The following is a 27,400-nucleotide window of genomic DNA, read 5'->3' on the forward strand; positions in this document are numbered from 1 at the left end:
AACGTGTTGTTGTGTGAGCAATTCCTCAGAGATCGAATATGATATGCGCTTAGCTTGCTACAAGCAGAGGCTACAATAAAGCAGAGAACTAGGGCTATATGTATTGCGCGTGTACACCATGTTGATTAGCCAGCAACTACTAATCTGTAAGACCGTCCCAACCTCTTGCGATTCTAAGGATCCTCATCACCCTCATTATAGTTGGATTTATTGGTATGACATCCGTTTGTACTTCTTCCAAAGCTATGCCCAGCACGGAGAGAACTATGATCAGCAAGTCCAACTGGTTCCACCTTCACAATACACATACCATGCAGTTGAGTCTACCTATCTCATACTAACAAATATAACAACTTTGTAACCAGCATATCAACATATAATGTTGCTGCACCTACCCTTGGCACAGATACAACTGCAGCTAAACAGAAAAACAAAATAGTTTTTTTGTTTAGCTATGACTCATTTGATTGCTTCGTGGTTTAGCTTGCCAAATATTAAATGAAGGGTAGGCAGACGACTTGTTGAGACTTTCTGACTATGCCTGCTACTACGATTTATAGCTACTCAAGTAAAACTTTTTTATACATTTCATTACATATTGAATGCAAAGCAAAGAAAGGCAAAAAACTAAAAACAGACTACGTCACACATACTTATTGCTAGAGAGATGCTTGGTCACGCTGATGCTTGCTATTTAGTTAAGAAGCAATGCTTGGGAGTTCTGCTAAATGATGAACAAGGCTGATACTTGGGTTAAATATCAAAAAGTGACATCTCACCACTGACAGATGTACAAACTAGAGATAAGAAAATAAAATTATTAAGTCGAAATTGAATCAAATGATTGACTTTAATTTTATTAGTTTATTTTTGTTACTTTCTAAAATGTAAACAATACACTCGCTACTAACACAATTAATTAATTGAACAAACGCTGAGATATTACTTTGCTATACTATCAGCTCCTATAGCCATACAATTAATCAGTCTCTGCCAGGAATATAAGGAGTTGTCACATACGACAATGCTTACCGTTCTTTGATGTATCGGACAGCTCCAAAAGCTATTACTTTAAAGATGGCTTCGAGCATAAAGATGAAGGTGAAGACATAGTTTGTAATATTTAAAGCAAATACCATTTCCTACAAAACAAAATATTATTCTTTAGTTTTCAATACAAGAGAACTAAATGCCCATCATCCAACCATAATAGCTGGATGATAGGAGACAGATAGATATGAGTTCTTGTAAACAAAAAAGTGACATTAATGTAAACATGCATAAGATAAGTAACATTTCTGTTATCATCTTGATGAAAGTAAAAGCTAAATTTCTGAAGATTATCATGAAAACTTCTGCTTTTTGTCAGCGGGTACTGCCGTTGTTAATGCTTATTAAAATTTTCAGTTCTAACATTGGCTAAAATATCCTCGAGCGCTGCCAACAGAGATTTATACTTAGACAAGTGACATAATCACTAATTATGTGAACTGCTGCAATGCTAAAGCTTTATGCTTTATCACTGAAAACAAACTACTTTTCTAACTTTTTTAGCAGGATTCTAAATAAAATCAAGCTTATTTAACCCAAAAGTTCTTAAACTATATTTAGCATCTCATAAGTATGCTACCAATTTCAATAAAAACATCAAGTTTACTGTTTTGGGTTTCAAAGAGTTATTACGCATCGCTGAAGTACCTGTTACAATGATTTATTGCTGTAGAAATTTTTCTAAAAAAACAAGCCTAGTTAAAGGGATGATCTTGTAGAATGTTGAAGGCGGCACAACACAACCCTCAATTGTGTACAAAATATATCAACAGAAAACCATACTAAATATAAATGAAAATTTTCAAAAAAATATTGTTTTAAAATACTAAAACAAAAGCGTTTCACTAAGTTCATCAACAGAAACCACATGGCTTTTAATGGTTTGCACTAGTTGAGAAGGCCATCGTGTGGCATACAAACAGATTCTTGAGGAAACTTCATAATAACACAATGCAGTAGCACAGGCATAGCACCCTAGACTCGTACTATATCAGCCTGCTCATGCTGTTAGATGTTGAACTGTAAGATATAAAGGAATATGAACATGTGCCAGTAGCTTGAACTTACACTAGACATCTGGTAATGTTCAATAGCCATAGAGATAACATTTAGAAAAATGATCATAGCCACGGCAAGGTCAAAATACTTGTTCATGACTATCTTGTACACAAGCAGCCTCCTTTTGCTGTAGTGGGTATAGTAAGGTGGCTCATTAATCTCTGTAATATAAACAAAATATATATGTACAAAATATAAATATATATATTATAAATACAAATCTTATAAATACAATATACATTTTCCCATCTTATCCTCAACAGTGTCATCGTAATGACATCGCTGTAATTTCTACTAATTAGAATTTTTTTAATTTTTGAGCCACATCATCTCTCAAGTACTCAAAATTAATTTATACATGTATTTGTTTTTCATTCACTGCCATATTACACACACAATACTGAGCTAGGCTAATTTAAGCAGAAAGATGGCATGACTATTGTCACAACAAGATTTTTTGCAAAACTAAATTAAAACATAAATTAGCAGTGTAATGTAGAAGCATAAGGAGGTTAGTTATTATTATAATAACAATATATTGTAACTGCATAAAGGAACTGATAGAAAATATTATGCATACTTAATACATGCGTCTATTCAACTGTTCTAACAATAAACTGACACGAGATTAGAGAAACCCTCTGGTTACTTCTATAATATAATTTAAAAAACAAAAACTGTTCTACTATGGGATTTGTTAGGCTCAGGCTATATTGGTGTCTGAGCTCACAGGTGGTCTTTGCTCACAAGCAGTACAGGTGGCCTTGGTAATTACTGTGAGTGAATAAAGCTGGATAAAGCTAGTAGGTAAAGCTAGTAGATTAGGTAGTATAAGGCAGTATGGGGAGGATATAAGGAAGTGTAACGAAAGACAGACGCTCCTCTTCTTTTTAACGTCAATACATGTAAGTGTACACATTTATACAACAAAAACAGTTTTGCATTTTTTAAATACTGTATGTGGAAAATGAAAGTTCCTAATACAAGGGTATCGTTTAAGAGTTGATTTCTCTTTCAAATACTTTTGTCATGCTAGACTGAGTTCCTAAACAGTAAAGCTAGCATTGAACTTTTAATTTATACCAGCCTCAGCAAAAGAAAAAACTGCAGCAATGCAAACCAGGTGCTACAATTATGAATTTGTTACCACACATTTAAGCGTCTTTCATGATAAACTTCCATGTGCAGTACAAGTCTTTTTAACAGGCTAAACAACATGAAGCAGTCAAGCAACTAGAACAGCAAGCAAGGCTTTCAGCACATTTAATATAAATCAATGCAAGCGCAACAAGAAGGCAATATAAACATATTTCTAGGATTAGGCAATTAGGATTTTATTTCAAACAATCTACTTGAACAATTGTAGCAACTTTATAAACGCTCAGCTCCTCTACCAACAATGTCTACACGTCGCTAAAAATTAAATTCTCTTATTAAATGATTAACAGTTTAATGTATGAGCAAATGGTATGAACTTTGGCCTTTACCATTTTCTGCTTCTTTATATCTTCACACCTTTTTACTGCTATGTACACATTAATGACCTAATACTCGCAATATTATTGAAGCATTATTAAAAGGGCTTGCAAATGGTTCAGCTAAAATACATCATACAATCACTGTAATCATGAGAATAATTTCAACATAGCTAATAAAACCAGAGGTCAAAGGAATAGAACGCACAAAGGCTGTTTATGGCGGAACAACAACGTGCCAGAAAGCTTTAAGAGACAATCTAATTTTCTGCTGGGTGCAGTAGCGTTTGAAATATGTATAACAGCATGTTCATTTATACAGAACTTTATTACGATGAAAGTAGAACTTTGGTTGCATTGACAAGTGTGTAAGAGCTTGATTTATTTTTTGTTGTATAAATACTCTGAGTGGCATTTGGCAAAATAATGATTTTATTGAAACATAGTTGTAAACTGTCTTCTCTAAGCTGCTGCGTATATATTACTATTGGCTGTTCTGCATAGTACATCTGTTCTGTTAGTTGTTGTGTACAAAAACTTTATTCTATCGGCTTTCGTGTATGCTTTTGCGAGGCGATAACTGTGTGATAACTATAGAAACATTCTATTGGCTGTTGTGTAAAGAAATATTCTATTGGCTGTTGTGTACGGTAGCCTTATTCTATTGGTTTCTGTGTACAACAACAATGTTCCTTTGGCTGTTGTGTACAAGAATTCTATAAGCTAGTTTGTGTAAGTGTTGAGCTGAGTCTTCAGTTCTCATTTTGTACATTTACAAAGGTAGACTTATAAGGTAGAAAACAAAATGGAAGAGTAATTGAGTAAAACACAAAAATGATTAATAATAAGGGACGGAGAGAAGAGGCCAAGAACATACAACGAGAGTAACTGAAGGAAAGGAGAGAGAGACAATAAGATATATAGTTATAGGACAGATAGTGCAGATTGTAGGGTGACTGCATTGTGATCACAGGGTCTCAGGTTTGATTTCTAGCAGCTGCATTTTTCTGGAGGGGCTCTAGACAACACCCTTGGCTATATAATGTCAATGATCTCCATGAACAGTAACAAATAAGTTAGTGGTTCAAAACGGATGAAATGAACCTCATGCAGTGCTGCTTTATGAGCGAACCTCAGCAATAGGGCTAGATGAGGAAGATGTGATAACTGTAAATAGATGTGTGCCCAGAATTACCTTTCACTGCTAAGCAATTTGTTGCACAGAGACACAACATTTATCAGGAAACAGTAAATATCAAAATCTGACATATATAAAATTAGTTGACCAAAGTGACTCCACCAATAAAGAATGTGCGCCTAAACCCATCGAGGATGCACACATGATATCTTGTGTTGACTCATCTGTTGATAAAGACATTAATCTAACGCTGGAATCTATTCCGACGGGATCAATCACTGAGACGAATGAACTAATCTACAATACAGCGATACCCATCCTAAAAGAAATAAGTATTAAGCGACTTTTAGGTAGGCATCAAACCATTCTGAATGAGGCTTGAAAATAAGATCAAGAGCTTGCGAAAAAATGTTAGCCGATTCAGTAAAAAATCCAACCACAGTTTGGAGTGTCCAAGGAAGCCACGCAAGAAAGCTCTAAAATCGGCCAAACAGTAGCCAATATCACTCTCAGCAGGATTGAAGCAGTACAACAAGAGGGTGAACAAGCTGTTCACCCTTACTCCATTAAGAGTATATCCCTAGCTCAAAGGTGAATCGCAGAGACCAATTTCAAATCCTCCCAAATCCAGCACCTCAAAGTTCTGGAAGGACATCCAAGAGAAAGAGGTTACTTATAGCATCACTGCAGATTGGCTGAAGAGGCTCTCACAATGCGAGGAACCAACACGATGTGGCCCATCAAGTACTCACTATCAGCGAAACAGACATCAAGCGCAGAGTATAAAAAGCTGGGGATCACCTGGACCTGACATGATCCAAGCCTTATACACATTAAAATGGCAAGGCAGGTTGACAAACTGATAGGAAAAAGTGACCATCCAGAATGGCTGACCAATGGATGAGCTGTACTCCTGGCCCAAAGCAGGGGCTGATTACCAAGAGGTGCCGGCCAATAATATGCTTGTCCACTACCTAAAAATTGCTCTCAGGAATAGTGGCAAATAAACTGGAAGATTCCATAAGTCAGCATACAACCAGTGCTGAGAAAAGAATTGGATGCAACACCCAAACAGCCAAATGCTGGTGGATTGGATGGCTTGTCAAGACAGCAGGAAGAAGTATACCATTCTTGTTATGGCTTGGATTGATTAGAAAAAGGCCTATGATTCAACTCTCCAGTAGTTGGATTCTTGAGTGCCTAAGGTTGTACAATATCCACCCCGTCTATGTGGCCTTCATCAAAATGTCAATGACCCACTGAAAGACAGAACTGGAGGGCTCTGGCAAGTAGCTGGCGAGTGTCAAAATCAAGTGTAGCATCTATCAAAATGATTCCTCATCACTGCTGCTCTCCTGCATATGCCTAAAAACTTCGAGCTATTTGCTGGAGGGGACCCATTATGGGTACCAGTTTAAGAGTGGCACAAAGATAAACCACTACTTCTACAGGAATGACATCAAGCTGTATGCAAAGAAAGAAAGGGGCATTTATTCGCTAATACACCTTACTCGGGTATACAGCAAGGACATTGAAACAACCTTTAGTATTGAAAAATGTGGAAAGTTAATCCTGAAGAAAGGCCATACTGTGCACACAAGTGGCCTGGCAAAACAAATGGTCCCCTCAAAGATATAGAAAAGGTAAAAGCACTTAAGGAATATGCAAAGCAACATCAACCATGAAACCAAAGTGCCTCACAAAGCTATCACTAAATACAAAGTTCGGCAGGTCCTTCAAAGCCAGCTCAATACCAAGAACCAAGTAATGGCAACAAATACCTATGCACTGCCGGTATTAAAGTACCAGCAGGTATAAGGTGGACTATGGAAGTCATCATAGAAACAGGCATAGCAACTCAAAAGCTGCTGACCATGCATAAAGCACTCCACTTGAAGATGCTGTCAGGTTATATCTTAATAGGAAAGCTGGAGGAAGAGGGCTAAAAAATGTACAGCAGACAGTAAAAGAAGAAAAGAACGTTAAAGCCTATGCAGCCTCCATGGCCACCATAGATAATTTACTAGCTTAATTTCACACAGTGACAATGGGGCCACACAATGATGATGATGAGGAACCTGACTGGCATACTAAACATCTCAATGGCGCCTATCCCCGCCAATTATCTGAGAGTGGTGACCTCAACTAGACATATATGTGGCTGAACAAAGGTGACCTAATGGTCAATACAAAGTGGCTAATACTGGCAGAGCAGGAACAAGTGCTCCCAACTAAGCAAATCCAAAAAAAAAATTAACACACTAGAAATGATCCTAATTGAAGACTGAGCAAGGATGCACCAGAGACCATTCAACACATTATCAGTGGTTGCAAGCAGCTAGCCAGACATACATATGCTGAGCAGCATAATCATGTCGCGGTTGTGGTGTACAGAACTACATGTGATGAGTATGGCCTCAATAAACCACAACACTGATGGGAAGCTTAAAAGAAGATCAATGAGAATGACTGTGCTAAGCTTCTCTGGAACTTCTACATCTGGACTGACAACTATGTTTTGGCAAACCAGCTAGATATTTTAGTGGTGGACAAAAAGAACAAAAAGGCTACTATAATAAATGTAGCTGTACCCAATGACTACAGTATAGCCAGCGAAGAAAAAGTGGAGAAATATCTCCTACTCAGAGAAGAGATTGCTGAAGAGGCAAGTGCTGTTATGCAAGAGCAACTGTAATTCAAGTAGTCATTAAAGCATTGGGTGCAATAACACCTGCACATCAAATGTGGCTTACCCAATACTGACAACAATCCAAGCAAATGTGTTACAGGATAGGTAGGTTTTTGGGAACGACTAAGATCTTGAGGCAAGTGCTCAAACTCCCAGGTATCTAGTAGGAAACCTGAGTTTGAGTAGACAGAACTACCCACTAGGGTAAGCCAAGATGATGAAACAATTTTAATATCTTACTAACCTTTTAACTCTTTCCATCATTCGCTTTTGGTATATAAATACTTTTTTCTCTTCTTTATGGAATTGAGTGAGAGATAAATAAAGGCGGGAAAGAGTTAGAGTGAGGGAGAGTGGTAAGGTATTAACGAGATATAGGAACCATAAAGGGGCGAAATATCAACGGGAGAGGTAAATGAGAAGGTGATAAGAAGGAAGGGAACCGAATGAGTGAAATTCAAGAGCAGATGCAAGGGTCAGAGAAAGGAAGGATCAATAGAGAGAAGAGGACACAGTTGATACAGTTATTAGTTTACGTACCCTGTTCCTGGGTGTCCCCAGTTTCTTCACTATCTGGGGAATTTATTGTACTTCCCATATTATTATTACTCGATGTTTCAAACCCATCACCTTCGACAACATGTGATGCTATGAAAAGAAAGTTTCACAACAGCGTTACAATAGAAAAGTACATGACAACACATGTGCTAAATAATATCTTTCCTAGAATTTACTACAGTTCTTCACAGGAACATCCGCATTTCAAGTCCTGTACACTCAGTGATTGTAGAATTCTGATCATATATCAAGTCCTATACACTCAATGATTGTAGAAGTATAAACATTCACATATCAAGTCCTATATACTCAGTGATTGTAGAAATGTAAACATCCACATATCAAGTCCTATACACTCAGTGATTGTAGGAGTGTAAACATCTACACATCAAGTCTTATATACTCAGTGATTGTAGAAGTGTAAACATCCACACATCAAGTCCTATATACTCAGTGATTGTAGAAGTGTAAACATCCACACATCAAGTCCTATACACACAGTGATTGTAAAAATGTAAACATCCACACATCAAGTCCTATATACTCAGTGATTGTCGAAGTGTAAACATCCACACATCAAGTCCTATATACTCAGTGATTGTAGAAGTGTAAACATCCACGTATCAAGTCCTATATACTCAGTGATTGTAGAAATGTAAACATCCACATATCAATTCCTATATACTCAGCGATTGTAGAAGTGTAAACACCCATACATCAAGTCCTATACACTCAGTGATTGTAGAAGTGTAAACATCCACACATTAAGTCTCATATACTCAGTGATTGTAGAAGTGTAAACATCCACGTATCAAGTCCTATATACTCAGTGATATTTGAGCAGTGGAAGCTTAATGCCAATGCCTACCAAGCATAGATACGTCAGTGCATATACTTATAAACATTGACTCACTACTCAAACATTAAATCCTGAAAGTTTGCCTAAACCACATTCACATTTCATAAATTTGCCTTCTTCTTTATTGGTCAGATTGTTATCCCTAACTGAATATCTTTCCTAACAGCTAAGACTGATTTCTATTGAAATAAACTTTATACACATAGCGTAGCATAAGCGATCCACATGCACAGAGACTGAAGTAAAAATCATTATACACAGTAGAATGAAGCACAGTATATTCACATTCCATTGCGCGTGACTTGAAAAAAAGCTTTGCAACACTTAAAAAAGCAGTTCTGCATCACCTTAAAGACAAATCTGCATAGCCTTAAAAGACAACGACTAATTGCCACCGTATATACCGTGAGAGTAAACAGAACAGTTGTAGGATAAAAACCGCTCAACATACAGATTGAGAGTTGCATGTATGAGCGTTTAGTTCAATAGAAATGTACCTTTATGAGCAAACCAACGTGACTGACACATGTTAATTGTTAAACTACTCACTGGCAACCATCTTCTCAAGCTTCTTCTTTTTTCTCAGTTCCCGTTTTATTCGCTCCTCTTTTTCATGAGCTTCTCGACAGCGATGAAAGTTCTCGACCACAACCCCCACAAACATGTTTAGTACGAAGAATCCAACAAGTAGGAGAAAGGATATAAAGTACAGGAGCACCCACTGGTTGTGATTCTCTATTGGCTGAAGAAAGAGAGAATATTGATAAAGTCTAAGGTTTAATCGATGTTAGCATGCCATATGCAGTCAGCATGATGCTACATCTCGCATATTTCATGAACAGACTGATATGTATATGAGTGTATATGCTGCTCATCTAACAGCAAAAGTGAAATGAGATGGAACATTCCTTTTTTTCTGTTATTTTCCTTTCACTCTCACCTATGCAACAATGTGATCACTTCATGGAACAAGCATATAAGATTTCAAAGACCGTTTCTAAGTTCTCTGCAGATGAGGGTTCACCCGACAGTCAAACCTCTATGTATGAGTACAGTTACTTTACCATATGCGATTCCACAACGCAATGCAAGATTTGAGAAAATATTTGACTTTACACCAAAAGTACCGTACAACACGCAATGTTCAGTTTCTTAAAGCGTGGAAGTTTTATAATTGAAATACAAAAACATAGTCAGCCAGGTTACCAGTAGTTTGAACTTCATTAATTCTAAGCTAGAGTAATGTACCCTGTGTACCTTTTCTACCTCTGAGCCTACATAATGCCGAACCTACGTGTGTCTTAGGCAGAGTTACAATAAAAGCTATTGTTATTAGTTCCTTCTTCATTTTATTTTGACATCGCTATTAAGCATTTGTTATTTTGCAATGTATTTATCTACAGTACTTATTAAAGAGTTAATATATGTGTTTTGGTTGTGGAACGAATTAAACAAATTATAGTATATGCATATGATAAAATTTATTTCAACATAAAAGAGTTTTAACATCTGAAGCAGGCCACAAGACAAAGTAAACTCCTATGTAGAGGTTTGACCGCACTTTGTTTAAGCTTCAATGTAAAACTAAGAAATGACAATAAGTTTACCGCATACCTGCAGGTCGACACCGACAGCATCCAAACCTTGGTACATTATCATCACCCAACCGTCTTTAGATGACAAAACGAAGAGAGACATGAGAGCATTGCCAAGGTCATCAAAATTGTACTTGTGGTTTATCCACTCCATGCCATTCTCTATGCAGTCAGTTCTGTTGACAATGAGACTAATGTCGAAGGAAGGCGGAACATCGCAGTGATAGAACTTTCCACGAAACAACTGAAATAAAAGTTGCATAGTTACGATAATCTTGGTTGAACTGTGAAAGACTTAATTTTATACCTTCAACCACAAAAAATATAAAACCACACAGACGGTATTAATTCTTGATGTGCTTAACTACCCAATGGAGTGAGCAAGGTTATAGTGACTACAGGTAAGTAATACACTGGTACTACTCTAATCTAATGAAGAGCTACTGGAGCACATGGCTTGGTGACCTGAGACTAGGACAACCTAACTATTTAAACACAATCATTCGTTAGCATTACATAATCTAAAGGAGCAAGGCTAAGGGCTGTATATGTAATCTTCAATGGAGTTTAAATATCACAGCCCCCATCTTTGTGTTCAGCCAATATACACGGTGATGTTGGAATGCCATATCAGAAGATATCTGCTGACCTGAACTCCAAGGATCCCAAAGATAAGAAAGAATGTCAGGCAGATGAGCACAATGTTACCAATAGGTCTGAGGGAAGATAAAAGAGTCTCCACTACAAGTTTCAGACCTGGAGCTCTGCTGATCACCCTAGACAAAGAGAACAAGTGGACAACTAAATGACCTGTTGGCAGATGACACGCAGAGAGTTAGCAGAAGTAAAAAACAAACAGCACTCGGCTAGCATCTGATGTCTTTCTCATAAATAAAATGAGACAATGTTTATCATGAGCAGATAAACAACATGATTATGTGAGAAAAAGCATAGAGCTAACACCATCATAAACCTGCTCATATGCTCTTCATCATTTCAACAGTAAGAATAAGCCACCTCTGTCTATTGCTTGGAGGCCATTTGATTAGAACAATTAGCTTTATCAAGGTCATAAACATATTTATATTTAGCCATTGTTATAGCGCACTACTAATAATAGCATCTTTATGTAGTTTAAAAAGATCTTGCAGCTAAAATTGTTGTGGTAAAGGTTTTATCTGTCTAAATATAAAGACTATGCTCTGACAGCTTTACTATACTGAGAAGTTTTGCTTCAAAAAAGCCAAACTACTGATCTAGAGCTAGCATGGTATAGTCAAATTTTGACATACAGGTGTTCCAACATACAACAATTTCAAGCGAATATTTACTCTGAGATGTGACTCAAATTTGAGATACGAGCATATGAGATGGTTCCTGATGCGAAAAGCAAGGAGAAAAAAGCCAAGCCAGAAGAAAAGTAACAAAATCAAAGTAGAAACAAAATTCGAATTAAGTTTAGTGTAATGTAAGATTTAAATTTATTTTCAAATGTTTGTACAGTAAGCAAAGTTAATTTAAGTTAAACTTAAAGATTATGTTATGTTACGTAGCGTCACAAAAGTGCAGCATGCCAAAAGTGCTGCCGTCAAGTCTCTGTCATACCGCTGTCAGCCGCTACCATCTATCTCTAAAGTAAAAATTCCATACAGTACTGTACATAATGTTACATTTTATTGCAGATCCTAACCACTAGATAGGTATCTGTTAATTTGTGAGTGTAGGTGGTGAATTAGAACAATTATGAACATGGTTTTTCATTGTAAAATCCTGTTTTAGGTGGTTTTTAAGAGGGTGGTAACAAATGAATTAATTTATATTTAGTTATTTTATATAGGAAAAGCTGATTTAAGATACGAGTGAATTGACGTACGAATTCGATTTACGAACGCATTTAGCTCGTATCTCAAGGTATTACTGTATTTGCCCACTCCAGTCTTTTAATTTAGGAAGAGTTTACTTCTTGATCTTAAATCTTGATTTTAACAGGCATAAAATTTTTCTTGTCAGATGTTAGCTGAAGACCTCTCAAAGTACCCTAACATTGTTACAGCTCACATATGGGTCATCAAGCTGGTAACAGTTACCTGAGCGGTCGAAGAGCACGCAGAAGTCGCAGTACCCGAAGGACACCAAATATTTTTGGACTTTCTGCCAAAGAAATAGTAATGCCAATATCTATGACTGAAACTAGCACTAAGAAACCATCATTCACATTCCAGCCATCCCTGAGGTAGGTATTTGGTCCGATCACCAGGCCTTTGGCTATCACCTGAAAACAGACAATGGAACTGTGGTAATATTAGACATTGCATAATAACATACATTCAGAGGTTACCATAATTTTTTTTATAAAAATTTGCTCAAATCATGTTATGGAAGAATAAAAACAAAATCTAAAAAAAACCATAAAATAAAAAAGCTAGTTTTATAAAGTAAATGAGTTTCCAGCAGAAGCAGATTGTTTCCAAAATATATAGAAGAAAAAGTAGTGAATATCTGAGGCAAAAGAATTACAGTCAAACAGACCAACAGTAGCAAAATTATAATATACTAATATTATATTGGTATTAATCTGAAATACTAGAATACACCAACTCTTTCAGGAGTTATAGAGTCACTAAAAATGGATGAGCTAAATTTTTAATTTCTGGTTAGATGTATGATTTGTACCACTAGACCAGAAACAGTGCTTTTTAACCTGGACCAATCAAACTCAAGTAGGTTTCGGTGAGTCAGTCTCAGGGCTCTGTAGGTCTCTCAAAGGTCATGTCTTTATGAAAATATATTTGTCGTGAGTTCATGCTTTATATTAGTTTTGTTCTTTGCCTTTTATTATTCAATAAAAATGGTTCATAGAAAGCGCATTTGAAACTGGTGAGGTTTAGTACATCCAACCAAGCCAATAACCACTGCACTAAACTGTTGTAGATGATCCACACTAGCAGAATTTAGAGGTTACAAACTAAAGATGATCAGAATAGGCTTTACTCGCCTAGTCATAAGCCAACTACACACATCTCTATTTCTATCATCCTAACTGTGTTCATAGTCTTGTCTCATCATCCAAATTAAAATGGGCTGTGTACAAGCACCAGGGCAACTGGTTTCATTGATTTATGGACAGTAATCTGTTGTAGAGTATAAACTTACATTTATCTAAATAAATACAGTCTGTATCAGAGTATAAGCTTACATCTATTTAGATAAATACACAGTCTGTATCAGAGTATAAGCTTACATCTATTTAGATAAATACACAGTCTGTATTAGAGTATAAACTTACATCTATTTAGACAAATACACCGTCTGTATTAGAGTATAAACTTACAATTGTCTAGGTAAATACACAGTTTGAAATATGTTAAAATTATTGACTTTACCTTGATCACCATCTCAATAAGGAATAAAACAGTAAAGATATAGTTGGATACTGTGAGCACTTCTCTTTCCTGTAAAATATATAACATGAGGGATTCACAACCGAGAAGGATGTATACATGAACAGTAATCTTGATAGTTCTAAGACTATCCAGTTTTAAGAAAAAATGCCTATTCCAAAACTAAATACTGTAATCACTATGGCATTTCGTTGGCTAACTCTATAAAAAAATTTCTGTAATTTATAAAAGTGATATAAACAATGCTGAACACGTGTGTGGAAGCATGTAACCCAAAGTAGCCCAAAATAATTATAATGCTACAAAGTGTGATACTTGATTTTTCTACTTACAGGGCTATCAGGTGGAATACTTGGTCTCTCCACCGCCAAAGTTATGCAGTTTAACCCAATTAGCACCAGTATACCATAGTCAAACCATTTTCGGCTTGACAGCCATTTGCAGAATCTCCGTAAGGCATTTCTTGGAGACAGCAGATAAAAAGCGTAGTCATGTCTATCGACTAAGCATCCTCGGGGTTGACAACATTCTTTCAATTTCTAAAAGTATTTCATATCGACTATACAGGGCAGTCAGTTTCATACAATATCTCAATTTTATGTGGTAAAATGAATTATAATGTGTAGAAACATGTAATTATAGTGTGTACAAACATGTGATTATAATGTGTAGAAACATGTGATTATAATGTGTGCAAACATGTGATTATCATGTGTAAAACATGTGATTATAATGTGTATGAACATGTGATTATAATGTGTAAAAACATGTGATTATAATGTGTAGAAACATGTGATTATAATGTGTACAAACATGTGATTATAATGTGTACAAACATGTGATTATAATGTGTAGAAACATGTGATGAGAATGTGCACCTTTGTTTGCTTTTATTAAATTAATGACTGGGTGAGTAGTGGATGGGTTGTGGCCTTAGGGTTGTGAGGCTGGCAGCTTGTACATCATTCATGACCATTTCTGATTTCATTTTGTACATACACCCAGTCAATTGTGCACACATGGACAGATTTCACTCTGAGTGGTAATTTATTAAGCATTATAAATAAACCGCCGCTACTATTACTGTTACTACTACAACTGCTACTATTACTATTACTACTGCTACTACTACTACTATTACTATTACAACTAGTACCGCGGCTACTACTACTATTCCTACTACTACTATTCCTACTACTATTTCTACTACTATTACTACTACTACTGCTACTACTACTGCTACTGATACTACTACTACTACTACTGCTACTACTATTACTACTGCTACTATTACTACTGCTACTATTACTGCTACTACTGACAACAAACAAACAATTGATCGAAAAACAAACAAATGAATGAATGAAAATAAAAGTGGGTGAAACAAAACATGAGCTAATACCCGATAAATGAATGGTTAAATGAGAGGATGAATAAATTAATTAGAATGATGGAATAAAATAAAATTTAGATGAAAAGCTAAACAACTATATAATAATATCATACAAATGATCAGTTTAGATACACAAAAAGTGAGTGAAAGTCTAAATAAAAAACTAGAGTAGAAGAACTAACTTGTTTTCATAAGTCAGACGCAAATTCTATAACTGCTCTCGCGTTTCTAACTGTTAATTAAACATCTATAATTGCTCGTGGTTGCCATGTATAGCACATGAGCGTAAAACACAGAAATTAAGTAGCAATAATATTCATTCCTTTAATAAAGTAGCAATAATATTCATTCCTTTTATAATGTAGCAATAATATTCATACCTTTAATAATGTAACAATAATATTCATACCTTTAATAATGTAGCAATAATATTCATTCCTTTAATAATGTAACAATGATATTCATATCTTTAATAATGTAGCAATAATATTCATACCTTTAATAATGTAACAATAATATTCATACTTTTAATAATGTAGCAATAATATTCATACCTTTAATAATGTAGCAATGATATTCATACCGTTAATAATATAGCAATAATATTCATACCTTTAATAATGTAGCAATAATATTCATATCTTTAATAATGTAACAATAATATTCATACCTTTAATAATGTAGCAATAATATTCATACCTTTAATAATGTAGCAATAATATTCATTCCTTTAATAATGTAGCAATAATATTAGTTTCTTTAATAATGTAGCAATAATATTCATACCTTTAATAATGTAGCAATAATATTCATATCTTTAATAATGTAACAATAATATTCATACTTTTAATAATGTAGCAATAATATTCATACCTTTAATAATGTAGCAATGATATTCATACCTTTAATAATGTAGCAATGATACTCATACCTTTAATAAAGATGATGAGGCCTTAATACTTTGCTCTTGCTTTAACTGCTCCCTCCTTTCTTGGTCTGAATATGGGAACCTTTTTTCCATTTCACGGAGCTCTATTAAAAGATTTGCAGATGACTAATGGCACTGTTTGACAAATTTCACCTAACACTTTTCAGCACTGTAAACTAAGGGAGTTGTCTCCTTTATATGTATACAGTTACGGTATTTATGATTTGGTATTTTGCAAGGATATCACTGAGATGCACAAGTCTGTTATGGGTAAAGTACACACCATCCAATTTGCTGTATGAAGAGGTATGGCTAATAGAGAGAGGGGTGTGCCTTCCATCTTTTTCTTCTTCCGCTAAATAAATACTTGACCCTGTTGGAGTTCTTCTCGACTTTAAGGAGCTGGTAGTCTTTCTATGATTTCTTTCCTGTGAACCATCTAAGGCTTGATTCTTTGGTGGAATGAGCAGAGAAGCGTGCTCACAACTCCGTAGAAGACCACCATTCATTCTTACGAGTGGGGGATGAAAAGCATTGCCATTGCAGTTTGGTTTTGATGTTGGGGGTGTGATGTGCTGGTCAGGAATTTGTAAAGATAATGGACTAAGGCGATTTTTGCCGCTACGATCTGATAGATCTGTCTTATCCGCTGAGGATGCATTGTCCATATCAAAGCTCACTACACTTATAGCTGCATCAGATGAAAGGCCAGCTTTAGAGAGGCCACAACTCCGGGGTACTCGCAAAAGATCAAAGTTTAGAATAGAGCTTTTACTGTCAGCGCTGCTAGGTGTGAGAATGCTTCTTTTCATTTCTTCTTCATCGTCCATTGCTGACTCGACTAAACTGACTTTATCATCTGGTCGCTGCCGTTTCCCACCGCGAATGCTTCCACTACTTTTCCGACTAAGTTTTGGACAGCTATTCGATCGTCTGCTGTTCCTTGGACTCTGCTCAAATAGATTGCAACTCTACAATAGAAACATATATCATACATATTACACAAATTGGTATACAACTAACCCATTTGAACATCAACTAAAATTTACTTTTATAGATACATAACCTAACCTCTTTTATAGATACATAACCTAACCTCTTTTATAGATACATGTACATAACCTAATCTCTTTCGTAGATACAATCAAGCCATAACATATGAAGTTAATCTGTTCTGAGATTTGCTTCAGTATTCTGCTAGTATTTTGTGTAATTGGTTCTAGTCAAGCTATTATTGCCGAGTAACCTACCAAAATGCTGCTGGTTTCCCCATACGGAGAAGACATGACATCAGATTTCGGCGAGCCTCTAGGAGTGGCATCCGTATGAATAATCAAAGGAGGCAGCAGCTTTACATCACGGCAGCTCATGTCAGCATGATCCGTGATTATAGAGGGAAGTGGAATTCCTAGAGCGATTTACAATGTACAAAATGTAAAATGAGTGTTAATTGATGGTGGATTACATTGAATATAAAGGGGCACGTTTTGATATCAAGAACGAGGATTCGGCATACAACACTAGCTATCAAGTTGCAGCAAGTAACATAATGAAATTGCAAATGCATGAGTAGCTAATGTAGCAATGCTATAAATACATTCTAAGGAGCCATTGTTCTCTGTTTGCATAAATCTCTAATGACTAGGTGGTGAATGTTTTACCACACAAAATTGTTACACCTCCAAACCAATGTAAGCGGATATTTATTACACAAAATCATTACATTACCAAAACACGAAGTGGACATTTGCATTTGCTATTAATATCCCTTTCATTTATTTAAAGATTGACTTGCAACAAAATTCACCTTACAGTTATTTGGTATCAAAAGGTTCACCATGTCTTACTCCACTGTGTTGTAGGTGCAAAATACGTTGAAATGTGATTACAAGCTCTTAAAAGCTTAAAAACGAACAGTTAATCGCAACCATCACGAAAATGCCGTAGGTTGGAATCCCTTTATTTCCACGGAGTACTCAACTCGACGAGGTTATTGTTTTGACACATGATGTTATTACGTGAATTGAAAGGCTAATGAGAGGCTCAATATAAAACATCTTGTAGCACTAGTTTATGACAAACACTTCGGGTTCTACCGGAAAGCCCGTATCAAATATAAACGCTCGCTACTTTACAGTTTCGTTTCGGCTTGGTCTTATCATCTAGTTGTAATCTGATCATGTGACCCATACTCCCTGCCCAATAACATGAACAATTTCTGCAGCATTTTCCAACTATCACAGGGGACCAACAGGCTCCTCATGTTTATCAGATGATGATATGCACTCCTTCGAGCTAAAGTTAAAAATTAAACTAATTTTTAGGCTAGGTTTTGAGATATCAGTGCTCAAAGTGACAGCATTACAATGATAATGAAATAGGCGCGTAAGGACAATAGGCATGGTTTTATTGAATGCGTGAAGTATATTTGTGAAAATATTTCGCCGAATGAGGTTGCATGAAAGTGTAAACAAAAGCTTATCATGTTCAACTACGTCTCATTTGAGCTGTTTTGGAGAGGGATTCCAACCTACGGCGTTTTCTTGATAGCCGCGATTAACTGTTTGTCTTTGAGCTTTTAAGAGCTTTTAATCACATTTCTACATATTTTGCACCTACAAAACAACAGAGTAAGACATGGTGAATCTTTTGATACCAAATAACTGCAACGTGAATTTTGTTGCAAGTCAACCTTTAACAAAATTAAAGATAGTACCTTGCATCACATCTTCATTTTCCACTTCGTCTTCTTCCTCTTCATCGAAGTTCTTTAGTTGAAGTGAGTCTGGCAAGTCACCTCTCTAAAATACACGTTTTATAGCGTTACGTACTGTCATAATGCTATAATAATGTTTATTCATGTTTGTGCAATAAAACAATGTATGAAGAACGTGCTCTATTATGAAAAAAATTATGAATTTGTACTCCTTGATCATGGCAAGTAACTAGAAGTCAATAAGAAGGTATTGAAAAATACATAAATAATATAATAATGTACGAGATGTATAGCAAACAAATTGATGAAACTAATAGCTCACAACTGATACAAACAATGTCATGTAATGCAGTAATTTTAAAAAATAACTTAATTCACCAAAATATTTGATTATTTACCATTTACCTGTTTTCAAACTTTTACATTGAACTTTCCCAGTTAAAAATAACTAATAAGAAATAATTTTGTGAAGACATAAAAAATGGAACACTCACATATTATATTCAAAGCAAAACATAAAAAGGTGCGATGTTTAAGAACAAAAGAAGCATTGATAAAAAATCTAGGCCAAAGAAATGAATAATAAACGTTTAAAAGCATTCAATAGCAACCAGACCTGTTTTCGTGATGAAATACTCTTTGAAAGAAAGAAAAGAGTCGAAAGTGCATACATGAGACAGGCTATGAGAAACAGGCTCAGTTTTAGGACATACAACAGCAAAAAGGTGAATGCAAGATTGTAATGCTCAACTCTAGTACATGTTACTCACCACTCGATACTTGCAATCATGCTCCAACTTTAAACACACAGGAAAAGAGTGGACAACTCTAGTAACAGTAAATAGCAACAGAGGGTGGAGATGAACATAAATATAGACATGTCGCCAGTGATAATACGATAGGTGAACTTTTGCTAATGCGTGGTTATGTGAGGTGCCCACTGACAAAAGAGAACAGATGTCCTGTTTAGCTATATGTGGTGCAAGATGAAAGAAAACTACTTAATACAGAAGAATTGTGAGCTTGAGAGAGAAACTGAAACTCAGTTGATTCTCAAAGACCAATGAGCTTCCATGTGTTTAAATTTTAAGAGTATGTTCCATTAATTGCGTTTACTTTAATTGTCAAACTCTAAAAAAACTAACTTGTTAAATTGTCAGGTAACACAAGCTGACCTTTGAACCACTAGTGAATTTGCTGTCATACTGCTGCTCATTTTTCAAAAGGCAGGCTAGATATTGCAAGTGTGATAGCATTGCATCATTACATCATGAATAGAATACCAATACTTTAGACATTGCATGGAAACATGTGCAATTGAGTTGTGCAAATCAGCTACATTAAACGCAGTGTGAACGACAGCTTAATGGACCCTTGGATTAATGCGATGATGATGGATATGAGGCGAAGGGAAATACGACAACGATTAGCCGACATGAAATGTTCAAAGCATTAGATAATACTACTAGCGAGTGACAGCGGAGAGGGAGTGAGGCTTCCGTCGGTGATTTTAACTACAGGTAAATGACCTACGCGGAGAGAGAAAGTGCTGGCCAATGATACAAAGCAATCAGCATGTATAATTATGCCTGAGGAGCTGCTTTGCCTCTTCATACCCAAATACTCAATCCTACTGCACAAGGACAACTGTGTAGTCCTCACTAATGACAAAATGTAGACAAAACAAAAGTACACGCATCTCGTCGAAGCGTCCGATGTTTTTATGGACCAGTGTTCTCAGCGGATGAACTATGGTATATCCCATTTATTTATTTCCTTATGTGTTCCTTAGCTCATTCATCTATTGAATTAAAGATTCATTTATTTATTTATTCATTCAATTATCCTTTTATCATTAACTGCCATTTTAACAAAACTGCCAAAAAAACCTAGCCATCTCAAGAAATAACATCAATTTTGGTAATTTCTTAGTCTTTTTTCATGCGCTTTAATTTTAGTAAAGAAACAAGTAATTAAACTGTCAAATTAAACTCTATTTTCGACAGCATCGGTCCAATGCGAATTGAAACTGCAGTGTTGACGTTGGCAGCTTCTCCTAACCATGACGTATGACACCGTTACGTTGCTCATTTGCTCACTACATTCATTTAGCATTACTAACGCTTGCTCATCTAGTAACTTGCAAAAACATTGGAAGTTTTTGTACAGTGTAACATATTAATATGCTATAAGATTGTTATTATGGGTATGAGGCATGAAGTTTGTTTATAAAGAATTTTGTGCCCAAATACAGAGGACTTACGACTCCAATAGAAACAGCCTTATAGGCTGCATCAGCTCGTAGAAGCAAGGGACAAGAACATGCATAAGCCCTGCCACATAGTTGGCAAGGGTGTTCCAGCTGTAAAATTCACACAAGTATTCACCAGCTTTAAAAAGCCATTCTAACAGTACCTGCAGAAACCTTGAACTCTGTAGAGTGAATAATGACTATTAGAAGCAACCTAAAGTTTTTGCAGCTTGTTTTGTATATTAGGTTCAGTTAAGGAGTACCAGCACATCACTTTGATTGCCAGCAGCGACATTAATCAAGTCTACGATCGCTAAATGCATCTTATTTTTAGGAGTTGTTTGACCTCTATTCTGCAAGCTCTGCTGGTATTAACAATTCACTTGAAGCAATGAAGCTTTGGCGGTTAATAATGACCAAGATGTGACTGAAAGATTAAAGGTTTGTGAAAAAATGCTCGACAATGACAAACACATACTCGACCGTTAATACTGTACCGACTAACAAGCGCTGGATTGACAAGCCATCACAAAGGTATTTAAAACAAGACAGGCAAACAAATAGTAACCAAGGTGGGGTTGGTGTACGAAACAGTCACGAAAAGCAAATAAACCACACCCATTTATTTACTGTTAGTAGCAAATAAGTTAGCATTAGGATCTTCTAGCATGCAGTATTAAAGTCTGCTATCAATAATAGAGTAGAACCTAGGCATGATTAAAAAAGACGGAACAAGCCAAGGTTAGGTATATATAGAGGCATTATTGGCTGTTCTTAAGATAAAAATAATTGGTGCAACTAACCACTCTCTTAACAGAGTATCCTAATAATTACAGCTTTAAGACTAATATAAAGATATTTCAAATCAGTAAGACTATAAAATAAAATTTTTTTAACAAAATACCTAGACGTGTTAATTACCTTGCTACTGTAAAAGCCTACTGTCGGCCAGTACTAATTGACTAGTATGCTGACAGCATTTACAGCGTGTAAATTACTCCATGTGTCTGTCACTAGCCAAATGATCAATATCTCCAGTGGTGTTCAAAAATACCAAAATGGCAACAAAAACGGTTAAATAGCAAATGCATCAGCTAGTATTTGAATGACTAATTCGCCTACCAGTATTTGAATGGCCATACATCAGCTAGTATTTGAATGACTAATACGCCTGCCAGTATTGAAATGGCCATATATCAGCTAGTATTTGAATGACTAATATGCCTACCAGTATTGAAATGGCCATATATCAGCTAGTATTTGAATGACTAATACACCTGCCAGTATTGAAATGGCCATATATCAGCTAGTATTTGAATGACTAACACGCCTGCCAGTATCGAAATGGCCATAAGTCAACTAATATTGAGTAACAATAAAATTAGCCAGAACTTAGATGGCTTACATTTCAATTACTAGTTAGAGCGATCTTGATTGTGTCCATAACAGTTTCACTCCTACTGACATAAACTTTATATGACTTAATTGATGAAACGTAAAGCCAAGTTATGCTATACTGTGCCTAGCGGGAGAAGGCTGCAATGCGTAGAGTTGACTAGCACACCATCACCGATTGAGCTTATGGAACTGGTTAGCATGGTAAAATTTGATAGCTGACAAAAGTGAGCGACTAAAAGCATTTACCAGAGCCTTTGAGCTTTCTTCGCAATCTACTTACATACTCCTTAGGGAGACGTTCCCGCAGACGTTTGCGTAAGAAAGTTTCTAATCTCTTATGTGCCTGAATGTTAATAGTAATAGAAATGATAAATGCTGAAAACTTTAAGATTTATAAAGTACTAAGAATTCCACAAATTACTTACTACGGATGAGAAGCCCTCGACCAAGATGGCCACGAGCAGGTTAAAGAGCACATAGTTGCCAATCGTCATGAGGGCAATAAAGTAGAGAGCAGCGTATGGACTTGTCTCATTCATACCGTCATACATGATGATATTCCAGTCTTCTTGCGTCAGTATCTACATGTATATATGTAAACGTCTATGGAATTCACTTCATTACTCTTATATCATCTACGATTACTAACAGCAAATTATGGGCAGTTTGTTTTAAAAATTGATGGCAATTAGCAATTTTTTTTTCAATTTTTTTTATATAAAATATATTATGTTTCAGCAAAATACTAATATTGTACATATAAATGCAATAGCTAGAGGAATAAGTCCATGCTTCATGATCAGCGCAATGAATTTGCTTCTAAATAAATAAAAAAAGATCATTTTCGGCATAGAAGTATGGACCTATAGATGTGTAGTATCTATAGACTTGTAGTATCTATAGACTTGTAGTATCTATAGACTTGTAGTGTTTAGAGACTTGTAGTGTTTAGAGACTTGCAGTATCTATTGACTTGTAGTATTTATAGACTTGTATTTATAGACTTGTAGTGTTTATAGACTTGTAGTATTTATAGACTTGTAGTATTTATAGACTTGTAGTATTTATAGACTTGTAGTATTTATAGACTTGTAGTATTTATAGACTTGTAGTGTTTATAGACTTGTAATATTTATAGACTTGTAATATTTATAGACTTGTAGTATTTATAGACTTGTAGTCTCTAAAACTTACTAGAAATTAAAGCTACAAGCTACTAATTAGACTTTTATTGTAAGGTAACAAGGTTCACCTGAAAGACTGTAATTAAAGACCAGAGAAGCGAGTCAAAGTTATTCCTTCTGTCGCATGTGCGATTTCCATCTTCATCTTCATCTTCATCACAGAATTTACATCCGAATAGATTCATTCCTAACACACTGTAACAACAAGTGTACAATACGTTATCAATAATTAGCGCTCTAGCAGTTTGCATACTGATTCCTACGTTAACACTTAAGATTGCAGTTGGTTACATTCTATCATAATTAATTAGTTCTATCAGTAATTAATAAAAAATGGTTTCGATGCATGCTTTGTTTTATTCTGCCAGTAGTATTTTACAGTTGTGTAAGAAATTTTGTTATTAATATAGGTTAGAGCATTGGCAGCGTGCTTGTGCTCTGAATTATTCCTATTGCTAAAACCTATTCCTTGTCTATATGTCTAAAAATCGAAAATATGATCAGACTGCTCAAAGTTAAGCATATTTAATACAATTCAAGTTACATGTAGGTAGGTAATTACTTGTTAACTGTCTTATAATCTCAGACTACAGAAGTATCCTTACTTCATCAATTGAGTTGTTACATATGTTAACACTAACACTTACTACTAACCAATACAGAGACTACTAACCAGTAGTAACTAAGGAGTAACAGATATAGTTGCTTATAAACCCTAGCTACTAACCAGCGGCCAACAGATATAACCTCGAATAATAAACTATAACCGATATGTATAAACTATGCGCTAGTCATTAGCTGCAGATACTAACTAGCAGCTAACAGAGACTGTAACTAGTAACCTGCAGATACTAACTTTAAATTAACAAATATTGTAACTACATGAAGTAATCTGCAGATATTAACTATAAACTAACGGATATTGTAGCTAGTAATCTGCAGATACTAACTATAAATTAACAGATATTGTAACTAGTAATCTGAAGATACTAACTATAAATTAACAGATATTGTAACTAGTAACCTGCAGATACCAACTATAAACTAACAGATATTGCTACTAGTAATCTGCAGATACCAACTAGTAACTAACGACATATACTTAAGATTAACAACTCTCACCTGAATATAAACATGAAGAGCATGAGTAAACCAAAGAAAGAAGCTACGTTGTCGAGAGTCCTTATCATAACAATGAACTGCCGTTGCAAGGCCGGCAGAAACCGCACAAGTTTCAAGATTCTCAAGAGACGGAACGTTCTTAGAACTGATAAACCGCTGTCTTCTCCTTCCATGCCAAGTTCAACATAGCTGCAATGACAGAGGTTTACACAAATGCATCAGTGTAATTGTTAGCATCTACTTTATGAATAAAAAAGAACATTTTTACCAAGTGGCTTAACCATTGAGCATAGCCAAAGTGCGATCACTTGGGAAACAGATTTACTCCTGATTCACAGTATTAATCACAATAGTCTGCATTTCTTAATTCTTTTTTTGCTGCACCACATCTTTCTACAGCATATAAAATACTCTATTTGATTATTTTCATGCAGCTGACATATTTAAATTGATTGTTAAATCAGTTCTCCATCTTCAAATTCTTTTACAGGATATTAATCTATTCAAACACAGTTAATTATCTTTTTATTAAACTCTTGTATTTTGCTTAAATTACTGTAATCGATAAATTACTTATAGGTAACGATGCATCTTAGGTCGGTACAACACGCATACAACGCATGCGCAACGGAAATACAAGGCACTTGCAACGCACAAACATTGTGCATACAATGCCGACACAAGTAATTAATAACGCATGTGCCACAACGCGACACTGTTAACACATTTATATTATTAATAATATTAATGTGTAATAATAATAGTAGTAGTAATAATATTATATTATTATTCAATATTCTACTTATAGTCTGATAGTCTGTTAATAAAACAGGTCTAAAACATTACACAAAGTATTCTATTTATTTTCTATTGACTGTTGTATGGGCGTTGTGGTGATAGCGTATGCGCGTTGTATCCACAATGTTTGTGCGTTGTAAGTGTCTTGTATGCCCGTTGCGCATGCGTTATATACACGTTGTACCAACCTAAGATGCACCGTTACCTACTCATATACTAAGTACATACACTTTAGGACCACATCGGTTACTAAAACCTCCAGAGCATTTATTTACATCACAAGCATACCTCAGGCAACCACATTTCGGGTTTGTACACCTCACGTACTTTCAACTCGAAAACACCTCACCTCATTTATATACACCTAAGTACATTAATCTTACGTACACATATCTCTCTCAAACTTGCATGCCAAAGTGCCTTTTATGTTTTACCTTTAAAACTAGCTAAAACAACTGTATCAAATAATTACTAGATGCTCTTTTATTGGTTAATGTTTATAGGTAATTAGGAAATTGAGTAATTTCAATTTTCAATAGCCTGTTCTCTTACAGACTCTGACTAAATGATATGGTTGTTTTGACAACCATGTCTTGACTATCGAACACTTTTATAAGTAAAAATCTGCTGAATCTGCTGAAATCTACTGAAGCTGCACACCATTTCTTCTATTAAAAAAGTTTTGCAAATGGTAAGTGAATTGTTCTTATCAATCAGTGAAATGCTGTAACGTGAAACAACACAAACTTTACCAAACAAATAGATTCGACAAGTACTACATGTAACTACTAACTACTTAACTAATTGAGTTGTCGATCTAACCACCCTGAATATTTGAAGCTAGTTTGAAGGTTTATAGCTGTGATTTATAACTTTTGTTTGATCTTTAGCTATTGTATTTAAATACATATACTATGTATTTAAATACATTTTTATCTACATGTACATGTATTTTGGATTTTACTCATCTAATTATATAAAAGAATATATAACTTTCAACTGCATTGTTATTCTGATTTTTCATTAGATCTGATACCGCAGCTAAAAATTGAAGCTGCTAAGAGCCAATGTCAGTTTTATCCCAATGTTGCCAGACTCACATGATGTACCACATTTGATGCAAAAACAAGGATACTGCGGATGACAGTGATTAGAAATCAACTGGTTTAACAAGAATAGTGCAGTACTAATGTCAAAAAACTTTACTAATGAGTAATTCAGGCCAAGCTAGTACTAGAAGCTTCCGGAAGCCAGCATATTGAAGCATGTATAACATAATGTATATGTGTTGTAACTTAAAGGAAGCAGCAAATAGATAGACAAACGATCAATCTGATTTCAAAACATACCGTGTATGACCTATTTATAATATAACGCTACTATAATATTTTACAAATGCATGGCAGTATACAGCAGTATATATTTCTCCAGAAACTTGTAATAGTATGACCGATGGAAATACCATATTTTTGCGCCAGAAGGCGCACTTAAAATAAAAGCCTAAAATTTTCTCAAAAATTAACTGTATACCCTTTAGTATAGCGCACCCTGTGTGTGTGGACTGAGTTCTAAAACCTGTTGCGCGGCTTGGGTAAATACGCTACGATCACCACTTCACAGACCATTTCCTGCTCAAACAATGAAAACTCCTGCTAAGTATACAGCAGAGATGTACAGCTAATTGCTGTTTACTTGTTTAACAAAGTCCCTAAAATGGCGTCGGTAAGGCAACATGCTTGCAAGGCACATTTTAAACTGCGGGCTATTGAATATGCGGATTAAAATG

The 27,400-nt window shown here is 35.4% G+C and overlaps 1 protein-coding gene across 1 annotated transcript in view; it reads right to left on the bottom strand.

The window, feature by feature from the left end:
• The window catches only part of LOC137388251 (voltage-dependent T-type calcium channel subunit alpha-1G-like), a 75,371-nt gene that overhangs the window by 6,956 nt on the left and 41,015 nt on the right, over positions 1 to 27,400 (bottom strand). The window contains exons 14-31 of the mRNA XM_068074751.1: positions 24,817 to 25,005; positions 23,763 to 23,889; positions 22,936 to 23,091; positions 21,125 to 21,223; positions 18,862 to 18,946; positions 17,396 to 17,553; positions 16,429 to 17,116; positions 16,149 to 16,249; positions 14,157 to 14,363; positions 13,807 to 13,875; positions 12,511 to 12,695; positions 11,073 to 11,199; positions 10,443 to 10,667; positions 9,378 to 9,570; positions 7,952 to 8,059; positions 2,119 to 2,270; positions 1,033 to 1,142; positions 163 to 293 (exon numbers count right to left, since the gene is read on the bottom strand). Of these exons, the coding sequence (XP_067930852.1) occupies positions 163 to 293; positions 1,033 to 1,142; positions 2,119 to 2,270; positions 7,952 to 8,059; positions 9,378 to 9,570; positions 10,443 to 10,667; positions 11,073 to 11,199; positions 12,511 to 12,695; positions 13,807 to 13,875; positions 14,157 to 14,363; positions 16,149 to 16,249; positions 16,429 to 17,116; positions 17,396 to 17,553; positions 18,862 to 18,946; positions 21,125 to 21,223; positions 22,936 to 23,091; positions 23,763 to 23,889; positions 24,817 to 25,005 (3,110 nt within the window). The remainder of the gene's footprint in view (positions 1 to 162; positions 294 to 1,032; positions 1,143 to 2,118; positions 2,271 to 7,951; positions 8,060 to 9,377; positions 9,571 to 10,442; positions 10,668 to 11,072; positions 11,200 to 12,510; positions 12,696 to 13,806; positions 13,876 to 14,156; positions 14,364 to 16,148; positions 16,250 to 16,428; positions 17,117 to 17,395; positions 17,554 to 18,861; positions 18,947 to 21,124; positions 21,224 to 22,935; positions 23,092 to 23,762; positions 23,890 to 24,816; positions 25,006 to 27,400) is intronic.

Source organism: Watersipora subatra, chromosome 1, assembly GCF_963576615.1.
Source record: "Watersipora subatra chromosome 1, tzWatSuba1.1, whole genome shotgun sequence".
NCBI classification, from domain to species: domain Eukaryota; kingdom Metazoa; phylum Bryozoa; class Gymnolaemata; order Cheilostomatida; family Watersiporidae; genus Watersipora; species Watersipora subatra.